Below are 26,164 nucleotides of genomic sequence, written 5' to 3'. Positions count from 1 at the left end.
TGTGTGTTTTTTGCTAATATACTGAGCAGATCTAAACCCCTTCTTTTCCTCTGTGTTGTGTCTTTTGTTTATCTAGGAATCTCCTTCAAGGTCATCCGTCACTTCTACTTGGCCTGGAGGTCTTCTAGAGGGCAGGACCTCCTCGCCATAATGAAAGGCTTGGGGACCAACCGTAACAGACACCTGTCTGATTCCTGTGACCCTTCCACAGGCCATTCAGAGGCTCTCTACCCTCAGAAGACCAGCACGCTGCCACGTAGCCCATACCTGCTGAGTCCTGCAATGGACCACTATGGCACCATGGACCCCCACCTTTACCCTTCAGCCAACCCAGGCTCCCTTCCACCAGATTGCATGCTGCCCCTCAACAACCAGCTGTCCAACAGCAGCACGTTTCCCAGGATTCACTACAACTCCTATGACCAGTCTGACTTCTCTCCTCCTGGGGACAGCATTGGGGGGATAAGTACAGGGACTATGGGGACATCCATGTCCATGGGCATGGGAACGGGCATGGGCATGACAGGACTGAGTGGACGTACACCTATGATTACAAGCGGCTCAGCAACTATATCACATCACATGACCAAGAACCAGGCACCACACAGTCTGCTGGAGTTTGATAAGCAGCTACCTGGGGGTCGTGACGGATTCAGCACGCTACAGTTTCATCGAACGTCCGCTGTTGCTGCTGCTAAGCAACGTACAGACAGTCCTGGTCGTATTCGTTACATGCTGCACTCAGTTCAAAAGCTCTTTGCAAAGTCCCAGTCACTAGAGAGCCACAACATGAAAGGAAATGTCAATGGACGCTCTACTGGCAGCGGTGGAGGCTCATCTAGCACTGAGGATGGAGGTAAACAGAACCGCAGATCCAAAAGTAAAGATCGGGGTACAAAATCAGAGGCAACTGCCAAGCGAAGGCCACGCTCCAACATGTCAGGCTACTGGAGCTCAGATGATTTGGACAGCAGTGATTTGAGCAGCTACCATAACACCATGGCCATGATGACTCTAGGACGTCCAACTGGCCATGAAAGCCAGGGAGGGCAGAGCAGATACATCCATAGTGGCTACAACACTATCAGCTCCTCTAAAAGCAGCAATGACATGAAGTTTCAGGCACTTCCTGGGCCTGGGGGTGGAGGAGGTGGTGGACTAAGTGGTATGGTTATAAATGATAATGACTATATGAAAGGAGGGTCTTGGTCCACATTGACGATGGGCCACCCAAGACAGGTGATCCAGAAAGGCTCAGCTACTCTCGACAGGTCCATGCTGAAGTCCAAGTCCTGCCAACAGGAACTGACCTGCAACTACCTGCAGGTTGGACAAAGGGTGAGTAGACATTAAGTGGATGTTGTGCTTGATAAAAAAAAAATCCATTATATAGTTTTTATTATGTACAACTAGAAAACAACCAGATAGTTAAAGAAAAAAAAACAAAAAATAATTTTAGCCACATAATGTTGCCTGTAGGGTGATTGGAGCAGCACATTAGGCCGCAGTGGGGCTGCCAATGAAATCCCATGTCGGCGGATGCGGAGTGGGAGCTATGTCAAGGCCATGGGAGACATGGAAGACAGCGATGATTCGGAGGGAAGCCCCAAACCCTCTCCAAAATCTGCTGCTCGCCGCCAGAGCTACCTCAGGGCTACCCAGCAGTCTCTGAGCGACCAGCTACCCCCACGCAAGTAAGAAAAGTACACATTTCTAATTTGAAAGCACTCAACAGTGAGGGACACAAACTTCATGTTTTGTACAATCCACAAGCCTGTATTATATTATAATCCATTGTATTAGATATGTATTATGTATACAGTGGTGTTTGTCAAAACAACTATAACACTGGCCTTTAAGTCATGATGAGCCAGGAAATATACAATACACATAGGGTTAACCCATATATATATTAATGTATAGCTTAGGAGCCACAGTTAAAGCTTGTATTTGAAAAGTTAGTGACATTTCTGACTTAAAAAAAGTTTTGAATTTGAGAGAACGCCCAGGCACTCATAGGAACACACAGTTAAAAATACTGATTGGCAACACCTCTTAACAATCAAAAGAAAGTAAATAAGCCAGCCAATTTGTGTACGCGCAGGATGGAAACCATCAGGCAAAGCCTTTGTGCAGGGAAGCAAATTCGAACACAAGTGCACACAGTCCACGCTGCGCTTACTCACGCATAGAAGTGGTGTCAGACTCCCTGCTGTTGTCCACATGCCAGCCCTGCTACACATACCTCGGCTGTGATTTACCTTCGTACTCTTGGCCCCACAAATCAGCTTTCTCGCTGAGATAATACAGACAACGTTAGTGTCGTTTAAACAATATGACGCTGACTCTTGTTTGCACTCAACCAGTCAATTACCACAAATCACTGTGACTGACTTCTGATTGCACCTCCCTTGTGCTTAAATTACATGCTTTCTGAAATAGAGTCATTGCACAACATGTGACGCAGGCACGGTAAGACATTGCTAGTTCACTGTGCCTTTTCACAAAATTTAATAAAATAGTACACTCACATACTTTCATATAATTTCATATAACATAACTCTCATGCTTTCTATTGTCTAATCAGATGTCAGAACATTGCAGAGGACATCTGCGGTGCTCGTATGTAATAACAGCAATCTGATGTCTGGGAGAAGTTCCTAAATGACTGTCTGCATAGATTTGCTATAGACGTGTATGAAATGTTAATCCTTCAAGATATTTTCACAGATTTGCACTCTCCGACATACATATCTGACGACGGCTGTTGTATTTAGATACATAAATTTAGTACAGTCACCATGAGTAATTCGACTACACTATCTAGGGGTGCTGTGGACTAGTGGTTACAGAAGCAACTTTGGGACCATAAGGTTTGCATCCTCCCCCTGTGTCCATGGCTGAGGTGCCTTGAGCAATCATCGCACCCCCTAAATCAAAATCTGGGCACCCCACTGCTCCGAGTGTACACACTGCATTGTGAATGTTCCCATGAGGGATTAATCAAGGAAAGCATGATCTATTAAAGGTCCAGTGTGAATGATTTAGTGGCATCTAGTGGGGAGGTTGCAGATTGCAACCAACTGAATACCCCTCCCTTTCCAAGCGTCGAGGAGAACGCACAGTTGACTCAAAAAACAATGGGGCGCTCTGTTAAAGAGGACCTGCTTGCTATGTGAATATGAAGGACTAAGGTTCTAAAGTAACACAAAGACGACAACTCTTGTTTTTAGGCGATTATGCGTGAATTAAAACAAACAAGTTAATATTATATTCCATTTCAGATTCCTCTAAATTCTGCACGCTGGTTATGTGGTTTATTATCAAAGGTTAAGTGCGGTACTTTTACATATAAATGAATGCCCATTACAGTTAAGCCCTTGCCGACTAAGTTCAAAGAAAGAAAGAATCTAAGATGTTCCCAACAAACATTTCTGATGCTCTGTCTAATAAAGTGCTGCTGGTGCCTTGGCCTTTCTAGAATTTTATTTTCCTCCTCGATGCACCTTGGTAGCAGGTGAATTATATAGGCATGGTATACTGACGCATGTAATTACTGCTTTTATGGGATGGATCTTGTTTTCTATTGAGATTGTCCTCAGCTTTTTGAAGTGGCACGACTTTATGCACAAACAGTATTTGTGGTTGGATCCAATATGTCATGTGGAGAAACACAGACATTGGCCTACTTGTCATACACATCTCCACCTATTGTGGAGTGTGTATGGCAAAAATAAAATTAAATCCCTTTGTTTAGCGAATTAAGCTTTATTCTTCCCTAAATCGACTTGAATGACTAACCCTAATACCCCTGCCAATCCCTGACTACTGTCTTCTGGTCTGCGCCTACCTGATTGGCGTGAGCAGCAGAACCCTGGATTACACCTTGTTGCAGGGGGAGCTGGATGCCCTGTGGTCTCCACTCCACAGTATTTCCTCTCTGCACCAGCTGGGCAGGTCAATGAGCAGGTTAGTGATAGGTCTGTAAGCCACTTCTCAGGGGTGTGGTGCAAAACACTTCTGACTGGATGATCTATTACCAATGACTTTGCACTGCTCCCCTCAGATAAATGAAAAGTCTTTAGAGAGGAAACTCCAAATGGCAAATTCATGTCTCGCTGCCAACAACTGCTAGCTTCCCTTAAGCTTGTACATACCATCTGCCCAATGCTTTTAGGTGAAAAGTAGCTGAGTTTAACATAGTTCAAATTAGGGAATGAAGTGACAGCTGCGTCCATAGACCACAGCATGGCACTTTGATGCCATGTTACTATCACTGTGTGCCAACAAAGAATGTGTAAAACACAATTAGATTGATTGAAGCTAAATTAGTTCTTTGGTTTTGGCACCATGATCGCACAGACAGCTGTGTACATCCCTTGAAAAACATCTCTGGCTTTGCATGCTCAAATGCTTTAATGACTGATGCTAAAATTAGAGGAAATTTGAAATAGAGACGAGATTTTGACTTGTGAAGACTCATAAATAAAAGTGAAAATGAAAAGGATGACTTGAATGTCAAACTTGTCTTCCTTTTAATTCTCTTTCAAATCCTGGTTTTGCTGATCAGTCATGATCCATGTTTCACTTCTCTGTCGTGGTGTATTAACGTCAGCTGTCTTTCAATTCGTTTTTTTCCCCCTTATATTTTGTATCCCTAACATATGTTTGTCTTGTTTTTACTCTCATCATACTCCCCTTCCCAGCTGTCTTCCATCTCTCAGAGAGCTCTCCAATAACCGCAGCCTGGACAATCTGGACTGCATTGGGGGTACGGGCTCCTCTTTGCCACCCTGGGATGATGATGACTTCAGCCAGGCCTGCAGCACCTTGGGCAGACGTAGTTGCTTGGGACAGGTCAGTGCTTGAACCCATGATATGCGTTGTTTGTGATCTGTCAGAGGCCTCTTTCTGTCTCTCTTTCTCTCACTAGCTGAACAGTTATTTTCTAATGAGTTTCCATGAGTACGTTTGCTCATAATTTGCATCATTTAGCTCCTAGCAAACTTTGTATATTCAAATCAGCAGTCATTTTCAAAGACCCCTTTGTCTGCCTTGAGCTATGCTCATTTACATAGAATGATTTGCATTTTCAGAGATACAGTTTAGATGGCTGTAATGAAACGAGCTTACAGTGAACTAAGATTCTCTGTTTTCCAACTGTATCTCACATTTATGTTATAGAACCTGAAAGCTAAATGTGTGACAGTGATAGTTATGAGTCTAATTTATCTACTTACATAAGAGCTATTAGCTCCCTCATTGACAAGGTCACTGAGATGATGTACAACTTTACAAAGTGACTCCGATCTTCCTCAATGAAATGAGCCAGTGCAGGCTATTAGTACAGAATTGGCACCCGTTCTCTGACAGGTTGCATACAGTATGAATTTACTGCTTAAATTTGCATGCAGAACTTGCTAAGGTCACGTTATGTAATGTTTAAAAACTTTTTTATCAATCTAAAGTTGGAAAAACTAATATCACCCGTCACCAAACTTTTGCATGACTGTGTGATTGTGTGTGGGTGTAACCACCAGATGCTCTGCTTCCTTTTCTTTTCTTTTGTTCTGACTCTCTTGCATTTACCTCCTTATTTCCTTCAATTACCAGTCAGTGAATCATCAAAATGTCATTTCTGTCAACACAGACTTTCACAAAGCTGCTTCTAACCTTCTAACTCTACAAAAGATGTCAGAAGTCAGGAACAGCTGACATGATGAGCATGCAGCTGCTGCATAAAGCATAATAAAACATAATAAAGTGATGGTTCTTGTTATGGCATTACTTGGATTGAACGTTGACAGGATTTTTGCAGTTGGCCATGTAGGAAGCAGGAAGAGCAGCCTTAGCTTCTTGGGTTAAATGGCTTTGTGCTCTACCCTATTTAGCACAAACTGTACCTTTTGACACACTTAAATGTCTGTTCCTTTTGGTGCCATTTTATTGCATCCAATCAGAGACAACAGACACTCTCAGCTCGACCGACGGTGCCCAGTGATCAGAATGGTCCCACAAAGGCGGTACTGTTCTCCTCGCTACACTGCTGCTACATCAGTACTCATCTTGTCCTTACTTCCCTCTAGCTACGAGACCTGGAAAGGAGTCGTCATTATGAAGACCACAGCTCAGAGTCAACATTCAGAGATTCCCGTTCCCATTCTCAGGACAACTCAGAGCCTCCAGATCTGCCCATGCCAACGTGCTTCCGATCCCGCAGCCACAGCTACCTGAGAGCCATCCAGGCCGGCTGTTCCCAAGATGACGACACAGCATCCATAGACTCAGGCTGCTCTCCACCTCTGACTGACACCACTGTTCGCACCTACAGCACCAGCACTGGTGAGTCACTGGCTGTAAAGCAAATGGTAATTTACCTCAAAATGAATGTATTTGAATGTATACACATGCACATAGCATAAATCTGTTTAGGTTACGTATTGTTGGTTGATATTGTTTGCGAATCATTGTTTTCACACTCACATGGGCCAAAATTTTTTCCCTTGCTTTGTATTTACCTAAACATTACTTAGAATACTCTTCATAGTCTTGGTCCTTTGTAGTGCACTAGTCCTCCAACATGCACAAAGCAGCATATTTAGCTCAAATGCAGCATTTTTTGCCCATGCTAGACGACCTTTCTGCACAATGGAAGACATGGAAAGAACAGTTTGGCTCTTACCTGATAGCTGCAGGCTTGGACAAAGCCCCAAAGGAGAAACAACTTGCAATTTTTCTTCAACGTTTTGGGACAGACAGACCACGCATCCTACCCACACGCACAGGTAACAATGTGAAACCAGCTCCTCTCTCCCTGAAAAAAAATAAAGATGAAATAATAATTAAAACATATAAAAAGTTTCCTTGACTTAATAATTTGGCAAAGACATTCCGTGCTTGTTTTCAACATCTGATGCTCTCTTGGTAAGAGTATGGATTCCCTTGCATCTGCTCCGTGTATTAATACCCCAGAGCATCCACATCGTGGCGCACTTCTCCACAGTCTTCTGAATAAACCATTAAGCACATGATGCCTTCATGTCGATAGAATTTTTCATTTCCAGTCTGGTATTGCAGAATATTTGCAGGATAGTCTGACTTTTCTAATTCAGTGTTCCACTCAATTGAAATAAAATAAGCTTTATCCTTCTGTTGCACTTATCACTCTATCATGTTTTTCCCGTTGTGTATCAGCGCAGGCTAGTGGTGGGAGAAGAAGAAGTAGAATTCTTTGCATTAATTAAAGTTGCAGTATGACAAATTTGAAAAGCTGAAAACCAGAATAACCCCAATAATGGGCAACTGGTTCGGGTGATGCAAATGGTAATTCCTTCATTAGGAATGCAGTCCTACTAGGACTGTAAGAACCTAAAGCAACTTATAACTCAAGTTATAACGTTTAATGTGGTTGAGAATGAAATTGTGCCTCCAAAAAAACGCGACCGTTGCTCACCTTAAATTGTGCGAAAATCACTATCGAACAAGTGGTGTTAGATTGTCCGAGGCGCTCATGAAGGCACCTCTAGACCTGCCACCACGCCTCCCTGGAGCTCAGAGCGACTCCAAACAAAAGGCACCCAAAGCCGGCTTTACCCCTCTACGGCCGTGACGGAGACTGTTACAGCTGCCTGTAATATAGTTGAAAATTGTTTTAACTCAAGACACTGCGGTGCTGTTCACTCCTGAGAGCATGGTAAGTGATTTAACAATACAGTTTTAGCCTCGTTTGCTTAATGTCCTTGCTGGTTTTACCGAAACTTAGACATGGGTCGATGTTAACTAGTTTTTAGTAGTCTTTTTAATAACTCATTCTTTGGTCGTGTTATTGTCCTCCTCAGGTGCAGTCCTGACTGAATTATTATTCCCTATCAGGTGTTAGTACTGTGTGGAATCACATGAGTGAGATGCTCCTGCGTGGGAGTCAGGTTAAGTGGGGCGCAGTCTTAATGGGCAGTTCTATGTGTTCACTTGTCTTCATTAAAACTGCTCCTTCTCGGAAAATTGGCCTTCACTGAGGATTATTTGAGGTCCGTCCCACTTTTCCCCCCGCATGGTGACGTGTGTATTGCAACATGGATTAAATCCCATTTTGAGGTCACATTTAGCAAATAAAAAAAAACTCTAGCTGTGCTGGACACAGTGTAACTGAGATGATCATTCTGTTGACAAGGGGAGTGGTGGTAATTACAGGCAGTTGGTCTGTTATTGGATTAAACAATAGAGATGGACAGCAGCGGACAATTTGGCAAGCCATACTGATCTGTTAAATGGAGCGTCACAATTCACCTTTTGTCTTTCATTGTTTCTTCATGTCATCCAGCTCCAACTGACCACATCACAACAACCAATCGGCGTAATGCAATATAGCAGTTGCCCTGTTCTTCTGTGTTTTATATGAGGTAATTGGATCTCAGGTTTTCCACCACAGTGGATTCGTTGATGAGATGTCAAGGATATTATTTTACTAATATTCAAACTGTGTTATAGATTATACTCTGACTTATTTTGTCTCACGTGGCCCATGGACAGTGTTCATGTCTGTCACAAAGTGCCAGTTTGTTAGGTACAGTTAAACTGGATTCAATTAAGCACAAAAGTGTTTCTGTTATTGAGCCTGGCCCACTGACTCTAATGGCTGTCAAACCTGTGTCAGTGCACTACAGTACAATCCAGTGATACTACAAAATGAAAAATGAAAACTGCTGAATACCATAACCTTCACAGAGCTAAGATTTGGTGCAGGACTGTTATATAAGAATGCATTTGCTTTCACTATGAACTGGCAAGTGAGTGTACAATAGTGCAATTTGAACCTGATATTTAAATCAACAGAGCATTAGGATGGTTTAAAAAGTGATTTTTATAATGACGAGAGGGTGATTGGACCTCAGTCATGGGGTTTTTGGAAACCGCGTCCAGCTCCTGTAACGTCTTGCAGCTAATTGTTTTCTTGCCTCGAAAATTGTGTCTGCGCACCAGGGATGGCAGTGGACAACAGAACCACTGTCCAGATGGCATAAAAGCAGCAGTGCTCAGTGCCCACTCCAGATTCCACATTAACATTTTGGCATAAAGCCTCTGGTTGTTTCTGTTGTTAGAGTCCCCTCTGAAGAGCAACTCTCGTTATCTTTACACAGATTTAGCTTAATTAAAAAGCAACAGTATTTGGCTTCATGTTGGTTTTTATAGCTCCTTTCTGTGCTACTGATGAGTGTTTAGCTTTTGAAAAGGCTTTGCTGGCATACTAGTGTCAGTGGCTGGACGAGTTTTATGCTTGCACAGCTGCTGTGTATTTGTGTGGCTGAGTCCTGTAAAGCAAGCAAGTACAAGAAACAGTCTGATTTGAGAATGTGCCACTAACTATTCATCTGGCCGTGGGACGTTTCTGATGTGGCTGCAGCTTGTGGCATTTATCACAAATCAGCTAGATTCTCTTTTCCATGCTGACCGTCATTTTTTTAATAGCTTTGATTATTATTCTGTATGAACAGTGGGTGGTGTGGTGAAACTACAAACTTGTTTTAAACTGGTCTGGTGGCTCATGTGGTTGTTCTGTGCATGTCATCGTTAATCCGTATCTAGATTAATGGCCATATCTCATCTCAGCAATCTCACAGGGACAATGCTGTGAAAGATATGACATATCCTGACACACCAGATGGCTTGTTGCACAGACCCATCTGAGAAGTCGTACTTGGAAACTGGGAGCTGGGGACGGGCACTTCCAAAAAAAAAATCCACTTGGCTGGTAATTAGATGAAGCATTTGTCTAGTACAGGCTAACTTCAATCAGATCAGTAAACCATATGACGCAGTAGGAGAGTTCCAAAGAGGAAACACAACAATCTGAATTGGAGGAAGAGCTGTGAAAGCTTCCAAGCAGTCAGTATAACTATAGTGAAGCTGGAAACTGCTTGCACAGAATTTGAAGACAGTGTATTTTTGAGGTCATTTGGCAAAAGTTGCTCTGACAAGTTTATTTTTAGCCATTCTGTAGGCATGGCAACGACAGTCTGTTGACAGGTAACTACTATCTATCTATCTTTTCAATGTGATGGCACACTGTCTTTAGCAGTTGCGGAAAAATAATATAATTCCTGCACCATTTCCAAATAACCTCAAAAATACTTTGTCTTTGGCATTCCTATGCTTTAGTTTCTTGTTGCTTATTGGCCGGCATATGTAGCAATACTGATATATTAGTTGTAAGCTATAATCAGTTGATTGTATTTGCTTGGCCCATTCATTGTGTCCGGCTCTGCTACTTTATCTCCTGTCTAATCTCAGAGGCAGATGTCGGTTATGATTTTAGAGCTTGTGTTGGGGTTTTATGTGGGCAAAATGGATTTGGTGGCATTAGAACTCGAGGGTAAATTCTGCTCAGAATGACGATAGCGTGATGTGACGCTTGGAGAACTGCAGGACAGGTGTCCAAACACGGAGACGCACATGAACAAATCTATGCCTTCTCACTGACAGTTATCCTAGAGAGGCTGGGATGCAGTCGAGGCGACAGCGCGTCACATAACTGCCACAACAGCGACTGGCTTATTCTGCCCACCATCTATCTCTGTCACGAGAGGGAATGTGGACCTCTTCAGCTGTCTCAGCAGGCTGTCCTAAAGCAAGGATGCTGCTCGGTGGCTGGTGAATAATCCAGGCCTAGTGACATATATAACTATGAACTCTGTAGGTTTCTTGAAGCACATTTGTTTGACAGAATTTCTATGTGGCACGACGCCAGGAGAGGACAAGAGCAGTTCTAAAATAATGGCACATCACTTCACCATCCTCTGAAATGAGGGACAGCTTTAACAGGAGGCCACAGGGTTGTGGATCGTTCCGCTGTTTAAAATGTGTAGCTGTGCTACAACCATAAATCCGTCACACTTTCATTAGCATGCATCCTCATACATTTGTAGTGATGTTGTCAGCTTATTACTCATCCTCTTGGTGATGTTCACTTGTAAGAATGAAGACACAGACCGGGACTGGAGATGTGCCAGGTTAGGAGTGGTTTGGGTGTGTTGTCTCCGGTGTTTACAAATGATATCAGTGTGCTGGCTTCACTGGAATGCAACCTCGAGTGCATTAGAGTAGTGTCACCACTGCGACAAGAGCCAGCTCTTACTTAAATTGGAGTTCCTGGATCTTGACAGGCGATGTGTACCTGTGTGTGCTACATTAGTGTGTCTGTAGGAGTTATTGTATTTTACATTTCCAAACATTTCTTTAGCAAATAACGAATTATTCCAGTAAAATATACACCGATCAGCCATAACATTATGACTAATATTGTGTAGGTCACCCTTGTGTCTTCAAAACAGTTGTGACTCATCAAAGAATGGACATGGGCCTTCTGAGGGGCCTTTGGGTCTTATGGGTAGACGGGAGGTTCCTCTGTGGATCATCCCACAGATACTTGATCAGTTTGGGATCTAGTGAATTTGGAGGCCAGGTCAACAGTTGTTCCTAAACTGTTTTTGTGTGTTTGTCTGTGCTGGGGATGGCTGCTGCCATCAAGGAGTGAATGGTATTGGCCTGGAAACCAGACCAACTTTCCCCACACGCAATTTTTTTTTTGTGTGGAAAGTTTGTCTGTGGTCAGTTCAGTGGGAAGTGATTATGCAGTGGCAAAGCTCTGCCAGCCACTTACATAATTTTGGTGGGATTTAAGTGGTGATGCGAGTAAAAGTGACATAGTCATACACATCAGCTGAGCACCGTGGACTTGAATTTGTTAACAAGTAAGTGGTTGTCATTGGTTGTAGGACCATTCAGTTGCATGCAGAGGTATTTTTTTCTGTGTATCAGTAGAAACATGTCTTATAATGAAAATCAAATAGCATACCCTTATGAGAACTGAGTCTGGCTATGCCTGGGTAGAAAGGTATGAGTGAGGTCATGTGAGTTTTGTGTCAGGTGAGGTTGCGCACACATTAGAGATAAAGCTAAAAAGCGGATTATGCTGAACAACAACCCTTTTGTTCGAGTGTTTTCACAGCTGCTCACATGTTTGCTGCAAGGTCTTTTCAAAAATCCTTGATGGTTTGTTGGGATTTTTGACATTCAGTGTTGGAGTAAACTATATGTATTAGATGCGGTTCCTCAGAGGAACGTCAAAAGTTGGTTCATCATGCAGGGCTGTTATACCAAAAACAAAAAAGTTACCACCAAAAAAAAAAGGTCACTCATTCTAATATTTTGTTGGACCGCCTTTAGCTTTGATTACAGCACACATTCTCTGTGGCATTGTTTCGATAAGCTTCTGCAATGCCACAAGATTTATTTCCATCCGGTGTTGCATTCATTTTTCACCAAGATCTTGTATTGATGATGGGAGAGTCTGACCACTGCACAAAGCCTTCTCCAGCACATCCCAAAGATTCTCAATGGGGTTAAGGTCTGGACTCTGTGGTGGCCAATCCACGTGTGAAAATGATGTCTCATGCTCCCTGAACCACTCTTTCACAGTTTGAGCCTGATGAATCCTGGCATTGTCATCTTGGAATATACCCGTGCCATCAGGGAAGAAAAAATCCATTGATGGAATAACCTGGTCATTCAGTATATTCAGGTAGTCAGCTGACCTCATTCTTTGGACACATAATGTTGCTGAACCTAGACCTGAGCAACTGCAGCAACCCCAGATCATAGCACTGCCCCCACAGGCTTGTACAGTAGGCACTAGTCATGATGGGTGCATCACTCATCAATTTTATTTTAGTAGTTTCTGTAATCTCTTTAGATGTTTTCTCTTCTTGATGCATGCCAATGATTTGACCCTTCTCAAACAGACTAACATCTCTTCCACGGCCACGGGATGTGTCTTTAGACATGGTTGTTTAAGAAATGAGAAGCTACTCATTGCATCATTTGGGGTTAAATAACTTGTTGCCAGCTGAAAGATAATCACCCATGCAGTAATTATCCAATAGGAGGCTCGTACCTATTTGCTTAGTTAAATCCAGGTGGTGACTTTTTTTCATATCTATCTACTCAGCATCAAAATCCTGCGGCTGTCTCTTCTGCAGGCTTATTCTCGTTCCATGAGATTGCCACTGTGTTTTTTTTTTCTTGTGTGGTGCTAAGTAAAGCATCTATTTGAGGGATTATATACTATCCATGGGGTTTATAATGTAACAGTAAAATACCCATTTTATTTTCTGTAATAGCATCACACTGTTTGAATATAGGAGAGTCTAAGTCATTTTGTGATCCACATGGGATGTCTATCGTTAATATTTTACTTGTGATTTATGTGAATGTAATCTAAATCATAACGTAATAATCTACACACAGTTTAGTTGATATTTCTTAAGTGAGCTGCAGCGGGTTGTCCACTAATCACAGGGTTGGCAGTTCAGCCTGGCCAGCTGAAGGCCAGACGAAATGTCCTTGGGTAAAACACTGAACCTTAAGTTGCAGCTGAATGTGGGAGTGTGCATGAGAAACACTGTAAATCCCTTTAAATGCCGCTAGGCAGAAAATTGTTGCATAAATGCAGGCCATTTACCATTTACATGATCTCTACTGATGCACTGATGTCTATTTATTTATGTGTTCATAAAATAAATTACGAAGATATGTTCCAACCCACCTAGAAAAAAAAAACATCAAGACAACGACAACAGCACAAGGAGTTGACCTGGCCTCCAAATTCACTAGATCAAGTATCTGTGGGGTGATCCACAGAGGTCCCTCCCCTCAACCCATAGGACCCAAAGGCCCCCACTAACAACATCCTGTTGCCAGACACCACAGGACACCCTCAGGAGGCCCATGTCCATTCTCTGATGAGACACAACTATTTTGGAGGCACAAGGGAGACCTACACAATATTAAGAAGGTGGTCATACTGTTATGCCTGATCGGTGTACTTGCCTGCACTGGCAATGCAACAATATAGTCTTAATAGGCAGATGACAGACCAGTGAGTGAGGATGTTTCAGTCTTTTTGAGCAATAAAACCAGCTATTTACATAGCATGATGGACCCAATGCAGTGTTGATTTCATGTACACAAAAGTTCCCACTGTTAACGCTAAGCTGACACAGGGGCGCAGACCCCTACTACTATTTCCGGCTTCTTCTCCATCTCTGCAATTTTCAAATTGATTGTTTTGGATCAATACAGATGGAGCACATTGAGTAAAGGTTAACTGAGGAGGTTCGGAGATACAAACATCTGTATGACTTGTGTTTGGGGAAATTTCGGCAAAAATTTCAGTCGCCATTGTTGAAAGTGACGCAGGACATGGAATCAAAAATTAAACAGCGCAGATTAGCGCTTGGATGGCGTTATTACAGAGTACGCCAGACTGGTGAGCGTACAAGTATAAATGGCACACACCGGAGCAGGCTACATGCGTAAGTTACGGCGTCCTGCAGCACTCTAAAGGCGCCTTAAGAATAACAAATTATTTATGATTATTGGTGAAGTATACAAAAACAGAATAAAGGATATGAAAATACCAAGATAGTTGAATAGGTAAAATAGGTAATAACATTTTTGCCCCTTCTCCTAGTTTTTAGTATTTTTCCGAATCATTTCATTAGTGTCACTCATTCCTTTATCTTACACTTTAATAATCATTAAAGCAGGGTTGAAGAGAGTGGGAGCGAGCTCTTTGCTTCTAAATGTGTTACAATCATACTAGGTGCATATCACATGACTTACTAAACTGTCTGTCTGTTTTCCCTCCATCTGATGTGTCTATGGTTAAATTACCTCTGTTTTATGTCCTTTATAGCTGGAGGACATATTTGGTCTGGTGTTAAAGAGTCCTCCAGATAAACTGTTCAACCATATTTGGTTTTGAGAGTCAGATGGTCCGCAAATTGCTTTACTGATTCCATCACTTGTCTTGTGATCGAGGCTTTGAAGTGTGGTGTGTGTGTGATTTCATTTAGTCACCTGCGTGGATTGGTTCGTTTGTTCGCTGTTCTCCCTGATTTGGTTTTCCGCTTCACGGGTTGCTTCACTGATTCTGCTGGTTTTCAGCTTTCATGCAACAGTGTCCCTGTGTGTTTATGTTCAGCTGAAGAGTTCAGCTCTGGGCATGCAGAGAAAACCTGTTAGTCAGTTCTGAGAGTGACGCTGATAGGAAAATGGGCGATGCTTCAAGCTGTTTTCAGTTCTACTTATATATTTTTTGTCATTGGTTTGTACTTGCTTTGTGCTTAGAATCTCAAGTAGTGTCTAGCCTGCAATAGTTCACCGACACAGTTGTCACTAGTAATCCTTTTCTCTTCATTTCTCTCTCTCCTTTCTTGTTATCTTCAGTCTCTACATGCATAACCACCTGTAAGAAGGTTGCGCCTCCACCTGTGCCGCCCCGTACGACCTCCAAGCCCTACATCTCGGTGACAGTGCAGAGCAGCACGGAGTCAGCCCAGGACAACTACTTGGACCAGCACGACAGGAGGTCTGAGGTCAACAGCCAGTCCAGCCACGCTCACAGCAACTCCTCTGACAGCCTTGACAGCACCCGCGCCAACAGCCTGGCTCGGGGTATTCGTCGTCCTCCACACATTATCCCTACTCCTATTGCTACGCCGAGAGAGCCGATCGCCCCCACCACCGCCAATGCTTCCACTGAGACAAGTGACTCGGTAGTACAGCACGAATCCCTGAAGTCAGCATTTAATAAAGGGAATCTAGTGGCAGAGGAGCCCCTAGTAGCTCCAGTACCCAGACGGAAACTTTCCTCCATTGGTATACAGGTAGGACAGGGGCTGTTGTACTACTGTTCGATTACCCAGAGCTTGTAGATGTTGGTCAGTGTTGTTATTACCCTTGAAAGGAGGCTAACACAGTTGCAAAACTATAGTTACATTTGCTACATTTACATGGACAATATTTATTCAGCCTGACTGATTCTGATGAAAGATCGCTACTGAACTGTATACACGGGCACTAAATGAAATGATGCAACAAGTCATAGGCATTTACATGAACCAAAACAAGAATCAGAAAATAACTTTTTTTTTTTTTAATTCACCAAGAACCTTCAATAGAACAACCCGACTAGGACGAAACCCATGTTTTCTGTGTTGCTGCTCATGTTATATCTAGTTTCAACCACTCGTTTTGCTACTGCCTTTTCATTCTGGTTGGGTTGTTGTTCAGATTATCAGTAGTAGAATAGTAGAGTCCATGTAAAGGCAGACGTCGTTGTCTTAGTGTAACTTATTTTGCTGTTTGAGCTTGAATCAATGAATCTTTGTCTGAGTGCATCATCTCCATGCGAAATGTGAGCTTACAAGCCAAAGGTCTCATTCCTGTCGAGTTCCCTCTATCATTAGAGCTGGATGTATGCTGTAGTATCAAAGGCAATCATGTGTGTTTGCGCATAACATTCTGTTTGTGTGTGTGTAATGGTTGTCCATTACACAGTGATTCATTATAAGAAGTAGTGACCTGGCCACTGACTATTATTTTCTTTTCTTTATGACTCTTTATCCCTTGTAAGGTCGACTGTATTCAGGAAGTTCCACGAGAAGAGACCCCACCACTGACCAAATTTCAGTCAATTGGAGTACAGGTGGAGGACGGGTGGCAGTAAGTCCTCTTCCTGTCCTTTTAACAACGTGAGGAATTTATATTATAGCCACACACACACTGCTCTGACTGTTGTTTCCTTTTCCAGGAGCTTTGTTGATGTGAAAGCATTCTCAGTGTCTTTATGTGTTGTGTTTGTGATGCTGAGGCAAATTCTTGGCATTTACATTTTAAAGATCCCCTCCAGGCCTGTTCAAATATATATATAAAAATATTTGAATAGTAATAATGAATAATAATTTGCGTACAATTAATATGGTATAAAAAAATACTTGATGCCTCCCCCTCCTTTGAAAAGTCCAATATCTATGAGGAAAGGATAGGATAACTGCTAGATACGTCACACATCACTGTCTCATTAGTTATACTGGGTCAGTATTGCCTTCTAAAGTCAAGTAGTACCTCTTAAACTTCACACTTGGGTGAAAACAGATCAACATCCAACTTGCAGCAGATTAATTTGAAAACCTTCTTTTCGTGTCAGACTCTTTACGTATGTTTTTGTTTTGTACATTGATTTCAGAAATAATGAACAGAATTCTGCGTAGAGGGAGACTTTAAACATGTCTTTATTTTCTTCTGTATTTGAGACTCGTTTCTTGTTCATTGCAGTATAGTTTGCGTTCTGTGATTGTGGTCTTTTGAATGCCAGGAAGTTCTTGGGCACCTCAAGTCTTCCTCTTGTGTTCTCTTACTTTTGCATGCTGCATTTAGAGTTTTGTACACAGCAGCTGCTGCTTTGAGTCCTGACAGGCATTTCCCAAACACAGACAGCTGAACAAAAGTTGCTCTGTGTTTTTGAATATTTCTCACAGAACATTGTCCAAATTTTTGTTGATGCTGTACGCAAATTTGTGCTGGCTCTCAGCGGTGTCAATTTGGGTTCAGAAATTACGGAAACAAGGCTCATGTGGCTGTGTTTCCCTGCAATACTGGTGAAGCTGTCATGACACTCCATTATCAAACTTAACTGCTGCTTACAAGCATTTCCTGAATGATAACAGGAAATAATGTTTGTGATCACGTTCAGCCTGTTCTTCCATTTACCGTATGGATACAAGAAGCAGGCACCCCAGTGCTCACAGATCAGTTAATGCCGGTCTGAGTGCATTATTATCATCTATGCAGAAACCAGTCTCTGATAGATCCTGTTTGTTTATTTATATCTATATTGACCAGCACAAAGCGACTCTGGGATGAAACTGAGCAGTGCCTGTTTGTTCCAGTAAGAGAGACAGGATTCTTGAATAATTCATTGTTTTCTCTCTCCGTGTTGTGCATTTCACTGAAAAAATCATTTTTTTTGTAAAAGTGAGTGTCATCTGGTTTTGTTTCAGACTCAGTCGCTCCAGTAGCATGGCCTCAAAACAAGAAACCGACTCAGACACACAGGACATCCCTGTCATCTCCCACATCAACAATTCCAAACCCTTTGAGAAGAAAATCATGGTCAATAGTGCTAGCCAATCCATGAGCTCCCCCCCTGGACAGCACTCTTTAGACAACGGAGACCCCACAGCTGGCACCTCTTCACCTCCGCCACCCAGACAGATCCTCAACCGCTCCACCACACGAAGCAGCTCTTCCTCTTTCTCTGAAAGTCTGGACCCAGCACTGGACCCCTCGTCTCTACCACCTCCGGACCCCTGGCTGGACAGCGGGAATGGGAGTGTCAGCAGCGTCCCCCAGAGCGGAGGCGGAGGAGGAGGGACGCTGTGTCGGAGAGACGGCCACTGGTTCTTGAAGCTGCTGCAGGCCGAGACGGGACGCATGGAAGGCTGGTGCCAACAGATGGAGCAGGAAACCAAAGACAACCAGCTCTCAGAGGAGGGTAAGGATGGCAGGACATTCACTGGAACTCTGTTTGTTTGTTAAACTGTCTCCTGGAGTAGGCGGTAAGTTGAAAAGTGGGAAAAGCCAATAGTTTATTTGTATATAAAATATTACTGTTGCAGCTGTGTGTCTTGGAATTCTGTAAAACACTCCTAGTTCAATTATTATCCCAAATGATGGACAACTGCATTGCAAAATATCTGGTTCTTTATCATGTTTGCTGAAGTCAAACATGTGCAGACCCTAAATCTTGAGTCTTCTTCCTTGGTCTGTCAGTGTGTCAGTGCGTGGTTCAGAGCTCAGTTATGGGCCTCTGCTTCGGGCCCTACAGTCACTTTGTCAGACACACACACAGCATGGAAGGGATGAGGCTGTAATACCTGGGTTTACCACACACAAGCAGGCCTGTAATCTCCAGAATTACACAAATCTAGTCTGGAACTGATTAAACCTCCAGATTAGAGAAGTGCCTCAACATCAGCCCGAGGCATACAGCAGCAAGCATACACGGAAATACACACTGTACACACAAACAAATAGACCATATGAAAGCTGCGGATGCTCAGCTTTTGATCATTATATTCACAAAGCTGAGTGTGTCTATGTGAGTCTGTTTACAAACTTATGCTTTGAATGTTAATGGATGTGATTTTTCAGTGAACTAGTCATTAAATCTAATCCAGATCTGTAGTCTGGATCTGGGTCTCACCACATTATAATCACATTGCCATAACTTTGAAATCCAGTGATCAGATCTCAGTCCAGATTTTGTCAGGGCAGATGTTTGTCCTAATTTTGACTCGACAGACATAAGGCTGGAGTATCTATATAAGCTTGGATTCCTTTCAAGTGGATGGCATTATTCAATACTCTGTAATACTCCTTCATGCCACCCTATAGAGTCTGATTGGCAGTGCACTGAAAGGTATACCTTGTATGCTAGTTGTGCCTTTCAGGACCTTCTTCGTCCGTCCTCCTGTGGCTTTGATCTGTATGGTTGTTTACAAGGCAATGAAAAGTTTCTGGTTTTCTCTGTACCGAAGTGTGTGTTTCAAGGTAGATGTATCCACATTTCTGTGCAGAGTTCATGTGAATGGAAAAAAATGACAGTGCTTGTGATTGTTCGTTTTTCCTCCCTGTAGTGCTGGGGAAGGTTCGCAGTGCAGTAGGAAGTGCCCAGCTCCTTATATCTCAGAAGTTCCAGCAGTTCCGGGGACTGTGTGAACAAAACTTGGTGCGTATGTCATCTTTCTATTGACACGTTTACACTGACAGTATATCTTCAACTCAGTTTTGTTTATATGACACTAAATAAAATTATATGTTAAGATACGTTTATACGTTCCCAGGGCATCAATCAGAACTTTTTTCTTTGTACAAAGTGGTTTGACTTGGACCGCTGAGGTTTTTTACCCATTTATGCATAGAAAGAATATATTTATTCCAGCGGCAGAAAGACAGATGATGTATTTATAAGGTTATTAGGTGCTAATATTTTTCTAATTAATAGATTATTAAATGCATACATTTGCACAGATTTAGTCATGGAGACCCAGCACAGAATACCAGGAAGCCAATAAGCCCTTCCTCTCGCTGACTTGTTTTAGTGAAAATGGCTTTATACAAATAGCAGCCAACCACCAGTTAAATGGCAAGTAGCGTAACAAATAATGATTCTCATTCACTCATGATTTGTCACAGAATATCTGGAGATCCCAGCAGTGAGTGCAGCTGCTTAAATATGTAAAGGATGCCGCACAAACAAAAGCCTGGAGCATCACAGTCAGTGTCTGTGTCAGAGTAACTGACTTTATATGTGTCTGCCTATACCTGCAGCCTTTGCAGACACAACAAATATAGAGGCAGGGGTTTGTAAATGAGGGAACGGTCTTGTCCCTTCCTGACAGTGTTATCCGGAACAATTGTGTCCTTTTTTTGTCGTGTTCCTCTGGATAAGTATATTGCCTCTTTCAGCTTGGTGGTGATGAGGCATCACTTTAAGTATTTGTTATATATTGAGGAGAAGAAAACCCTGCTGTGATCCTTTAATGCTGCTGATGTTAAGCTCAACACAAGCCTCCAGCTGTTAAACAGCTCCCTCTAGTGTCGAGAATGAAAAAAGCAGGCCTTGTATGACTGATACAGCTACTAGTCTGTACGTAAACAAAACTGATTTAAAACAAGACCACAAAAGTGAAATATCTTTTGTTCCACAGATATATAAAAGACAAGGAAATTCCAGAATGTACAACACAAATTGCGGTCAAAAAAGGTCACTCTGTAGTTTATTTACAATTTCGTGCAAGCAGTGTTCCTTTTAGACTAGAGGAGTCGACAGACAAACAGCCAGGGCTTCTCTGGAGTCCGGTAGGTCCAGCTGTGGCAAAACAACAATATGCACACGTCTTCAGCGGCTGGCGCTGCAGTAACAGACCATACTGACAGACCCACGACAACTGACCCACGGATTGCTATTCCTGAATGTCCTGATTGTTGCATTCTGGACACATCTAGGACAACGTATTTTTAGCCTAAATATAGCCTAGTAGCCTAGTTTTTTGCTCACCAATATCATTTCACTTTGAGTTCATCCACTGTATACTGGGTGTTTTATTTTTTGAAATAAAACACCCAGTTTTAGTTTTGTATCATGAATTTATCTCTGCTACTAGCTACGATGGTGTTAAAGGTTGGGTTTTGCGTTTCTTTTTTTTGTTTTACCAAATATCCATTTAAAGACTACTTTGTCATAAACCATTGTCCATTTTATGACTCTTTAAAAGTCTTCTTTACAACAGAAGAGTACAGACAGTAGCCCATAACAAGACATCAAACTCAACAAAGAGGAAAGGCTGAATGAAAATTAAACCGTGTTTTCCGGTTTCAAATGCAATGCTTTAGTTTTCACCCGTCCTACTTTTGGAATCACATTCAGGTATATCAAATAAACTCTACTTGTATATCTTGTGATGCTGTTTGCTCTTTAATACATGTTATGTATTTCTCACTGAAACATTTACTATCTTCTTACTGGTTCACTGTTGCCTTATTTTCACCCCCTTCTTGTTCCTCTGGTCAGAATGTGAATGCCAACCCGCGGCCCACAGCCCAGGACCTGGCTGGCTTTTGGGACCTTCTGCAGCTCTCCATCGAGGACATCAGTCTCAAATTCGATGAGCTCTACCAACTCAAGTCTAATGACTGGCAGCCCATGCCATCTGCGGCTGCCCAGTCGCCCCCTGAGCGGAAGGTACTTCCCACCCCTGCTGCCCAGTGCCCTGGCTGGGGTAGGAAAGCCGCCGAAACCGGCCTCTCTCCTCCCACCACCACCACCATTTCTCCCACTCTTTTTTACCCCCGTCCCTGCGTGGGATGGACTCTTAACAGGGCCTCCCCTGTCCAGTGTAAAAAGGGCAGAGATAACCCTATAGGCATGCATGGAAAAAAAAGAAATCACCTCAAAGAGGGCTGTCTGTGTGAAGCCCTGCTTTGAGCATGCATGTGTCATTTTCTGATATGTGCTGCAGTGGAGCATGGCTAAGATACACTGGATCATGTGACAGAACGCAGTCTTGCTTTTGCTCTTTAAATGTGTCTGTGTGTCTTTGTTGATATGTGACTTGGTGTCCTGTCTGTGTGTTGCTGTGCATGTGTTAATGGATCTTTTAACTGTAGCCGTTATTGCTTTATGTGGCTTATCAATATATTAATTGTGCGTCTTGTGATCCTTCTTTTATTTTACTCCAGTATGCCCATTGATTCATGTTACCATTTCATGTCTTTGAAAATTGTCATTCAAATGACTGTTTTTCCTCAATGTTTGTCTGTTTTTACTGTCAGTTTTTTTTCTGTTTATCTTCACTAAATGTTGGTTGAAGCTTTAACAAAAGCAGCTTTAGCATAATGTCTTGTCAAAGTCCTGTCTGCCAAACCTATCTGAACAGATAGGGCCAGCTGAAGGTGGTTTTCTCATGATATTGTCTCACTGTACACTTTCTGTCTTTTCTCCTCCCTCTCTCCACTCCAACACAAAAGGACGAGGAGAAGGCGGCCCCTCCAGCATCAAAGAAGCCTGGTAAGGGACGACCAACACTGGGCCGCGAGAAGAGTGCCGACTCTTCATCCACCTCTTCTTCGGCTTCGGCAGAGAAGCAGAGGCAGGAGGCTCGCAAGCGTCTGCTGGCTGCTAAGAAGGCTGCCTCGTTTCGCCAGAACTCTGCCACAGAGAGCGCAGACAGCATCGAAATTTATGTCCCTGAGGCCCAGACTCGCCTCTGAGAGAGAGAGAAAGATGTAGGTTTGGATCAAAGGACAGATAAGTGGCTCTGATACACCTGGATATAGGAGAGGAAGTTTTTTTTGCAATGCAAATGAGCTATTCTGAGTAAAGATGGATGGAGGAGGGGGTAGGAGAGATTCCCACAGAACGGGGTTTGGGAGGTCTTGACACATTAATACAATTATAGGCTGGTCCTGGTGGCATCAAAGATAATTAAATAAAACTGAAAATGAAACCTGTGTGAACCCAGCAGACTACGAAGCAGGAGACTCCTCATTTGAGGCTGCCATCGAAAACCTCAGCTGAAGGACTTTGTGGTTTCTTCTTACTATTCTTGCTATCATAAAAAAAAAAAAATGTTAATGAAGGTATTGTTATTATGACAACTATATCCTAAAGAGTCTATATGAAGACTGTTTTAAAGGTTCCTGTATCCTGGCTATAAGATCTATTAAGTGGACAGGAAGCAATCTGTAATGCTTTCCTGTCTCTCATCCTCCTGCTCTCTTCTTCCCAGATCATTGGCCATCTTGTAGCTTTGCACAACACCGCCTTGTGGCCATCACACACACTGCACACGCACTACAAACATATGTATGTCTTCCTTGTATTTATTTACTTTATTCATTCTTTGATTTATATAAAAATCCATTTAGATCAAGTTATTTTTTAATATTTTTGGTATGACGTTATTGAAAGTCAGGTTTGAATGGGGTATTTATATACTGTAATTCCTAGCGATTAATCCTTGTGTGTGTCCATCAGAATGGGTTTTTTTTTTTTTTTTTTTTGGTCAAAGATTTTAAACACTGGAAAATCTGTAATGTTTCTTAGTGGTTTTGAAGGAAAGCACATCCCAATATTACACAAGACCAAGCGTGATAATCTCTGATTAGCTCTGGACACTGGATGGTGGCTACAATGCACTGAATATTGTTTTCTTTGTAGAGAGGAAACCGCTTAATTACCTTTTAGACTCTTTTGCTTTTCTCTCATCCATTACCTTTGGTTTTCGGGTTTGGACTGTACATATTTCAGAAGTTTAGTTCCACACATTCACATATCTTTATTACCACTTAGCATTCAGCTCATACTTCTGAAATGAATCCAGGGCTTTTCTTTTAGTCCTGCAGCAGCATTAGTACAATTTCTTACCTACTATTTTGTTTCCCCCACTGAACAGCACACAGATTACTTTTTCACTCCAAAGTTCCTATTAAAGCATTACATACATTAGTCATTGTGTTTTCATCATTATTCAGTCCTGCTTGCTTTTTTTTGTTTAACTAAAGACTGTACGCCAAAGATGAATTCACTGTTTCAGATTCATCTCATAAATGTCAGCAGCAGGGAGCTCGACGGTTGACTGTGAAAACATATGAAGGGGACTATAGCCACAGAAATGTGTGGATTTAACGTTTTGATGTGCCAAGAAGCTTAAGCAGAGTAGTACAACATCACAGAGTAGTCGTGTTAGAGTGTTCAGGGGCAGGATGCACCCCTTCTTGATATAGAAACTCTTTATTTCAAGTTTAATTTCTGACCTCTAGAGGGTAACAGTGGTTTGTTTTCAGTTTATACATACTGTATGAATAGGCATTGACATTATAGGAGAATATTACCCTGGTTTGCATTAAGCGAACACATTGCATAAATTGCACATATTTATTGACGTCTGTCTAATGTGAATCCATTCTGCAGAACCAAGGAGTCAAAAGCAAAAACTTTCAGTCATACACCCCGACATGCCTTACATCAACCACTGTCGCTTGCCTGTCTTCCACTCACATTTGGTTTCTTCCAAATGGTAAGCAAACAAAACCCAACTGTCCTGTCCTAATTACTTATGTTAAACTTCTCTGCTTTGGCTGCAGCAATGCCCTCTTTTTTGCCCAGCCCTGGGCTTTGAATTGGAAAAAGAACCCCAATAACCGCCATTCTTCTTACTCTTGTCTTGGCTTTCTCTTGATGGTGGGCCATTGTTTGCCTGTTGTGGTTGCCTGCTGGGAATGACTCGGCAAGGAAAATGGCTCAGGGGTGTCAATAGCCGGTTCCCTGTCTTCTGTCAATACCCCTCCTTCCATTTGACTGGGGTGGATAGCATCGTTAGCACCTGAAGGCCTTTTGTGTGACTCACAAACTCGGCCATTGACTTGATTTGATTTCTGACTGCCAGGAAGAGATTGTGTCTGACAAGTTGTTTTCTTAAAAGAAAGCAGCAGAAAAGTTGTGTCTTACATGTGCAAACATATCAGCCACAACATTACCACCACTGACAGATGAAGTGAATAACACTGGCCATCTTGTGACACTACAATGTTCTGCTGGGATGTGGCATTCAGCCTGACACAGGCACGCACACAAAAACGTTTTAGGCATAAGGTGTTGACCTGGCCTCCAATTTCACTAGATCCCAAGTATCTGTGGGATGATCCACAGAGGCCCTCCCCTCAACCGATAGGGCCCAAAGGCCCCCACTAACAACATTCTGTTTCCAGACACCACAGGACACCCTCAGAAGGCCCATGTCCATTCTCTGATGAGTCCCAACTGTTTTGGAGGCACAAGGGAGACCTACACAATATTAGGAAGGTGGTCATAATGTTATGCATGATTGGTGTATTCATCACATGCACCAATTTCCAATCTTTAAGAATATTTTAAACATAACAAAATTTATTTTCTCCATGTTCCACACTTTTTTTTATGCACCTCCAGTCGCTGCTCTCAACCTTCCTCACTGAAAGCCGTAGGTCTGTGTCTGACTTGAACGCGGACTAAACACAATGTGGCATCTCAAATACACCGAGGGAAGGGGGGCAGGAGAGAGAGCGGCTCTACAAGCTAACCATCGCAAATTGAGAGTCATCACTTTTCCAGGCTGCTGGTGCTCGGATCTGTGAGATGTCAATGACATACTCGAAGCGACAAAAGAAAGCTCATCTCATGCATTTAAACAAGGCTTTACCCCAATACACACATATCACTGAGACACATCTATTTCCTGGGCGGGGGTTAGCCATGATTTGAAGGAGGGGGTTATTGCCCTGAAAGCCATTGATTTGGGGGTGATAATGGGCCCCCATATGTATGTATGGGACTGATGGATGTCACCTTTTCAAGTGCAGTCAAAAGCTGTCTGTTTTGGTCAAGGTTAGCTTTGAGAAATTTCTTTAGACACTAGTGCAATTAAACTTAACACGCCTCCTTTGACAAGAGGGAAGTCAGTGGAATATGTCCATAAATGTGACAAAGCGGTCGTGTAAGTGTTAAATGAGAGAAAGAGGAATTTGTGTTTTACAACATGGCATTGGTTAAAATTGTACCATATTTTCTATGATACAATTGTATCCTTCCCTTTTCACTTCTTTCTCTAAACGTGGGTGTAACATTATATAAAGTTTACCTATACTATGAGATTATTGTATGTATTCGCCGATTTCTGGGGCATGCCTGGACTGAAAAAACAAACTCTGACTGGTAAAGGCT

At 42.5% G+C, this 26,164-nt stretch overlaps 1 protein-coding gene across 1 annotated transcript; it reads left to right on the top strand.

The window, feature by feature from the left end:
* Positions 1–150: 150 nt before the first annotated feature.
* On the top strand, positions 151–23,482 carry dlgap4b (discs, large homolog-associated protein 4b; the record flags this gene model as incomplete). The annotated part of the gene is made up of 12 exons (XM_084543594.1): positions 151–1,338; positions 1,480–1,694; positions 3,868–3,969; positions 4,707–4,857; positions 6,087–6,342; positions 6,633–6,785; positions 15,286–15,725; positions 16,475–16,563; positions 17,901–18,394; positions 19,539–19,630; positions 21,476–21,646; positions 22,432–23,482. 12 exons carry the CDS (start codon positions 151–153, stop codon positions 22,672–22,674), a joined length of 3,594 nt encoding a protein of 1,197 aa, XP_084399720.1. The 3' UTR covers positions 22,675–23,482.
* Positions 23,483–26,164: the final 2,682 nt, after the last annotated feature.

The sequence above is a fragment of the Chelon labrosus genome (genome assembly GCF_963514085.1).
Source record: "Chelon labrosus genome assembly, chromosome: 4".
Lineage (NCBI taxonomy): Eukaryota > Metazoa > Chordata > Actinopteri > Mugiliformes > Mugilidae > Chelon > Chelon labrosus.
Note: the sequence above shows the minus strand (reverse complement) of the source record. Positions and strands in the feature narration are given on the sequence as shown.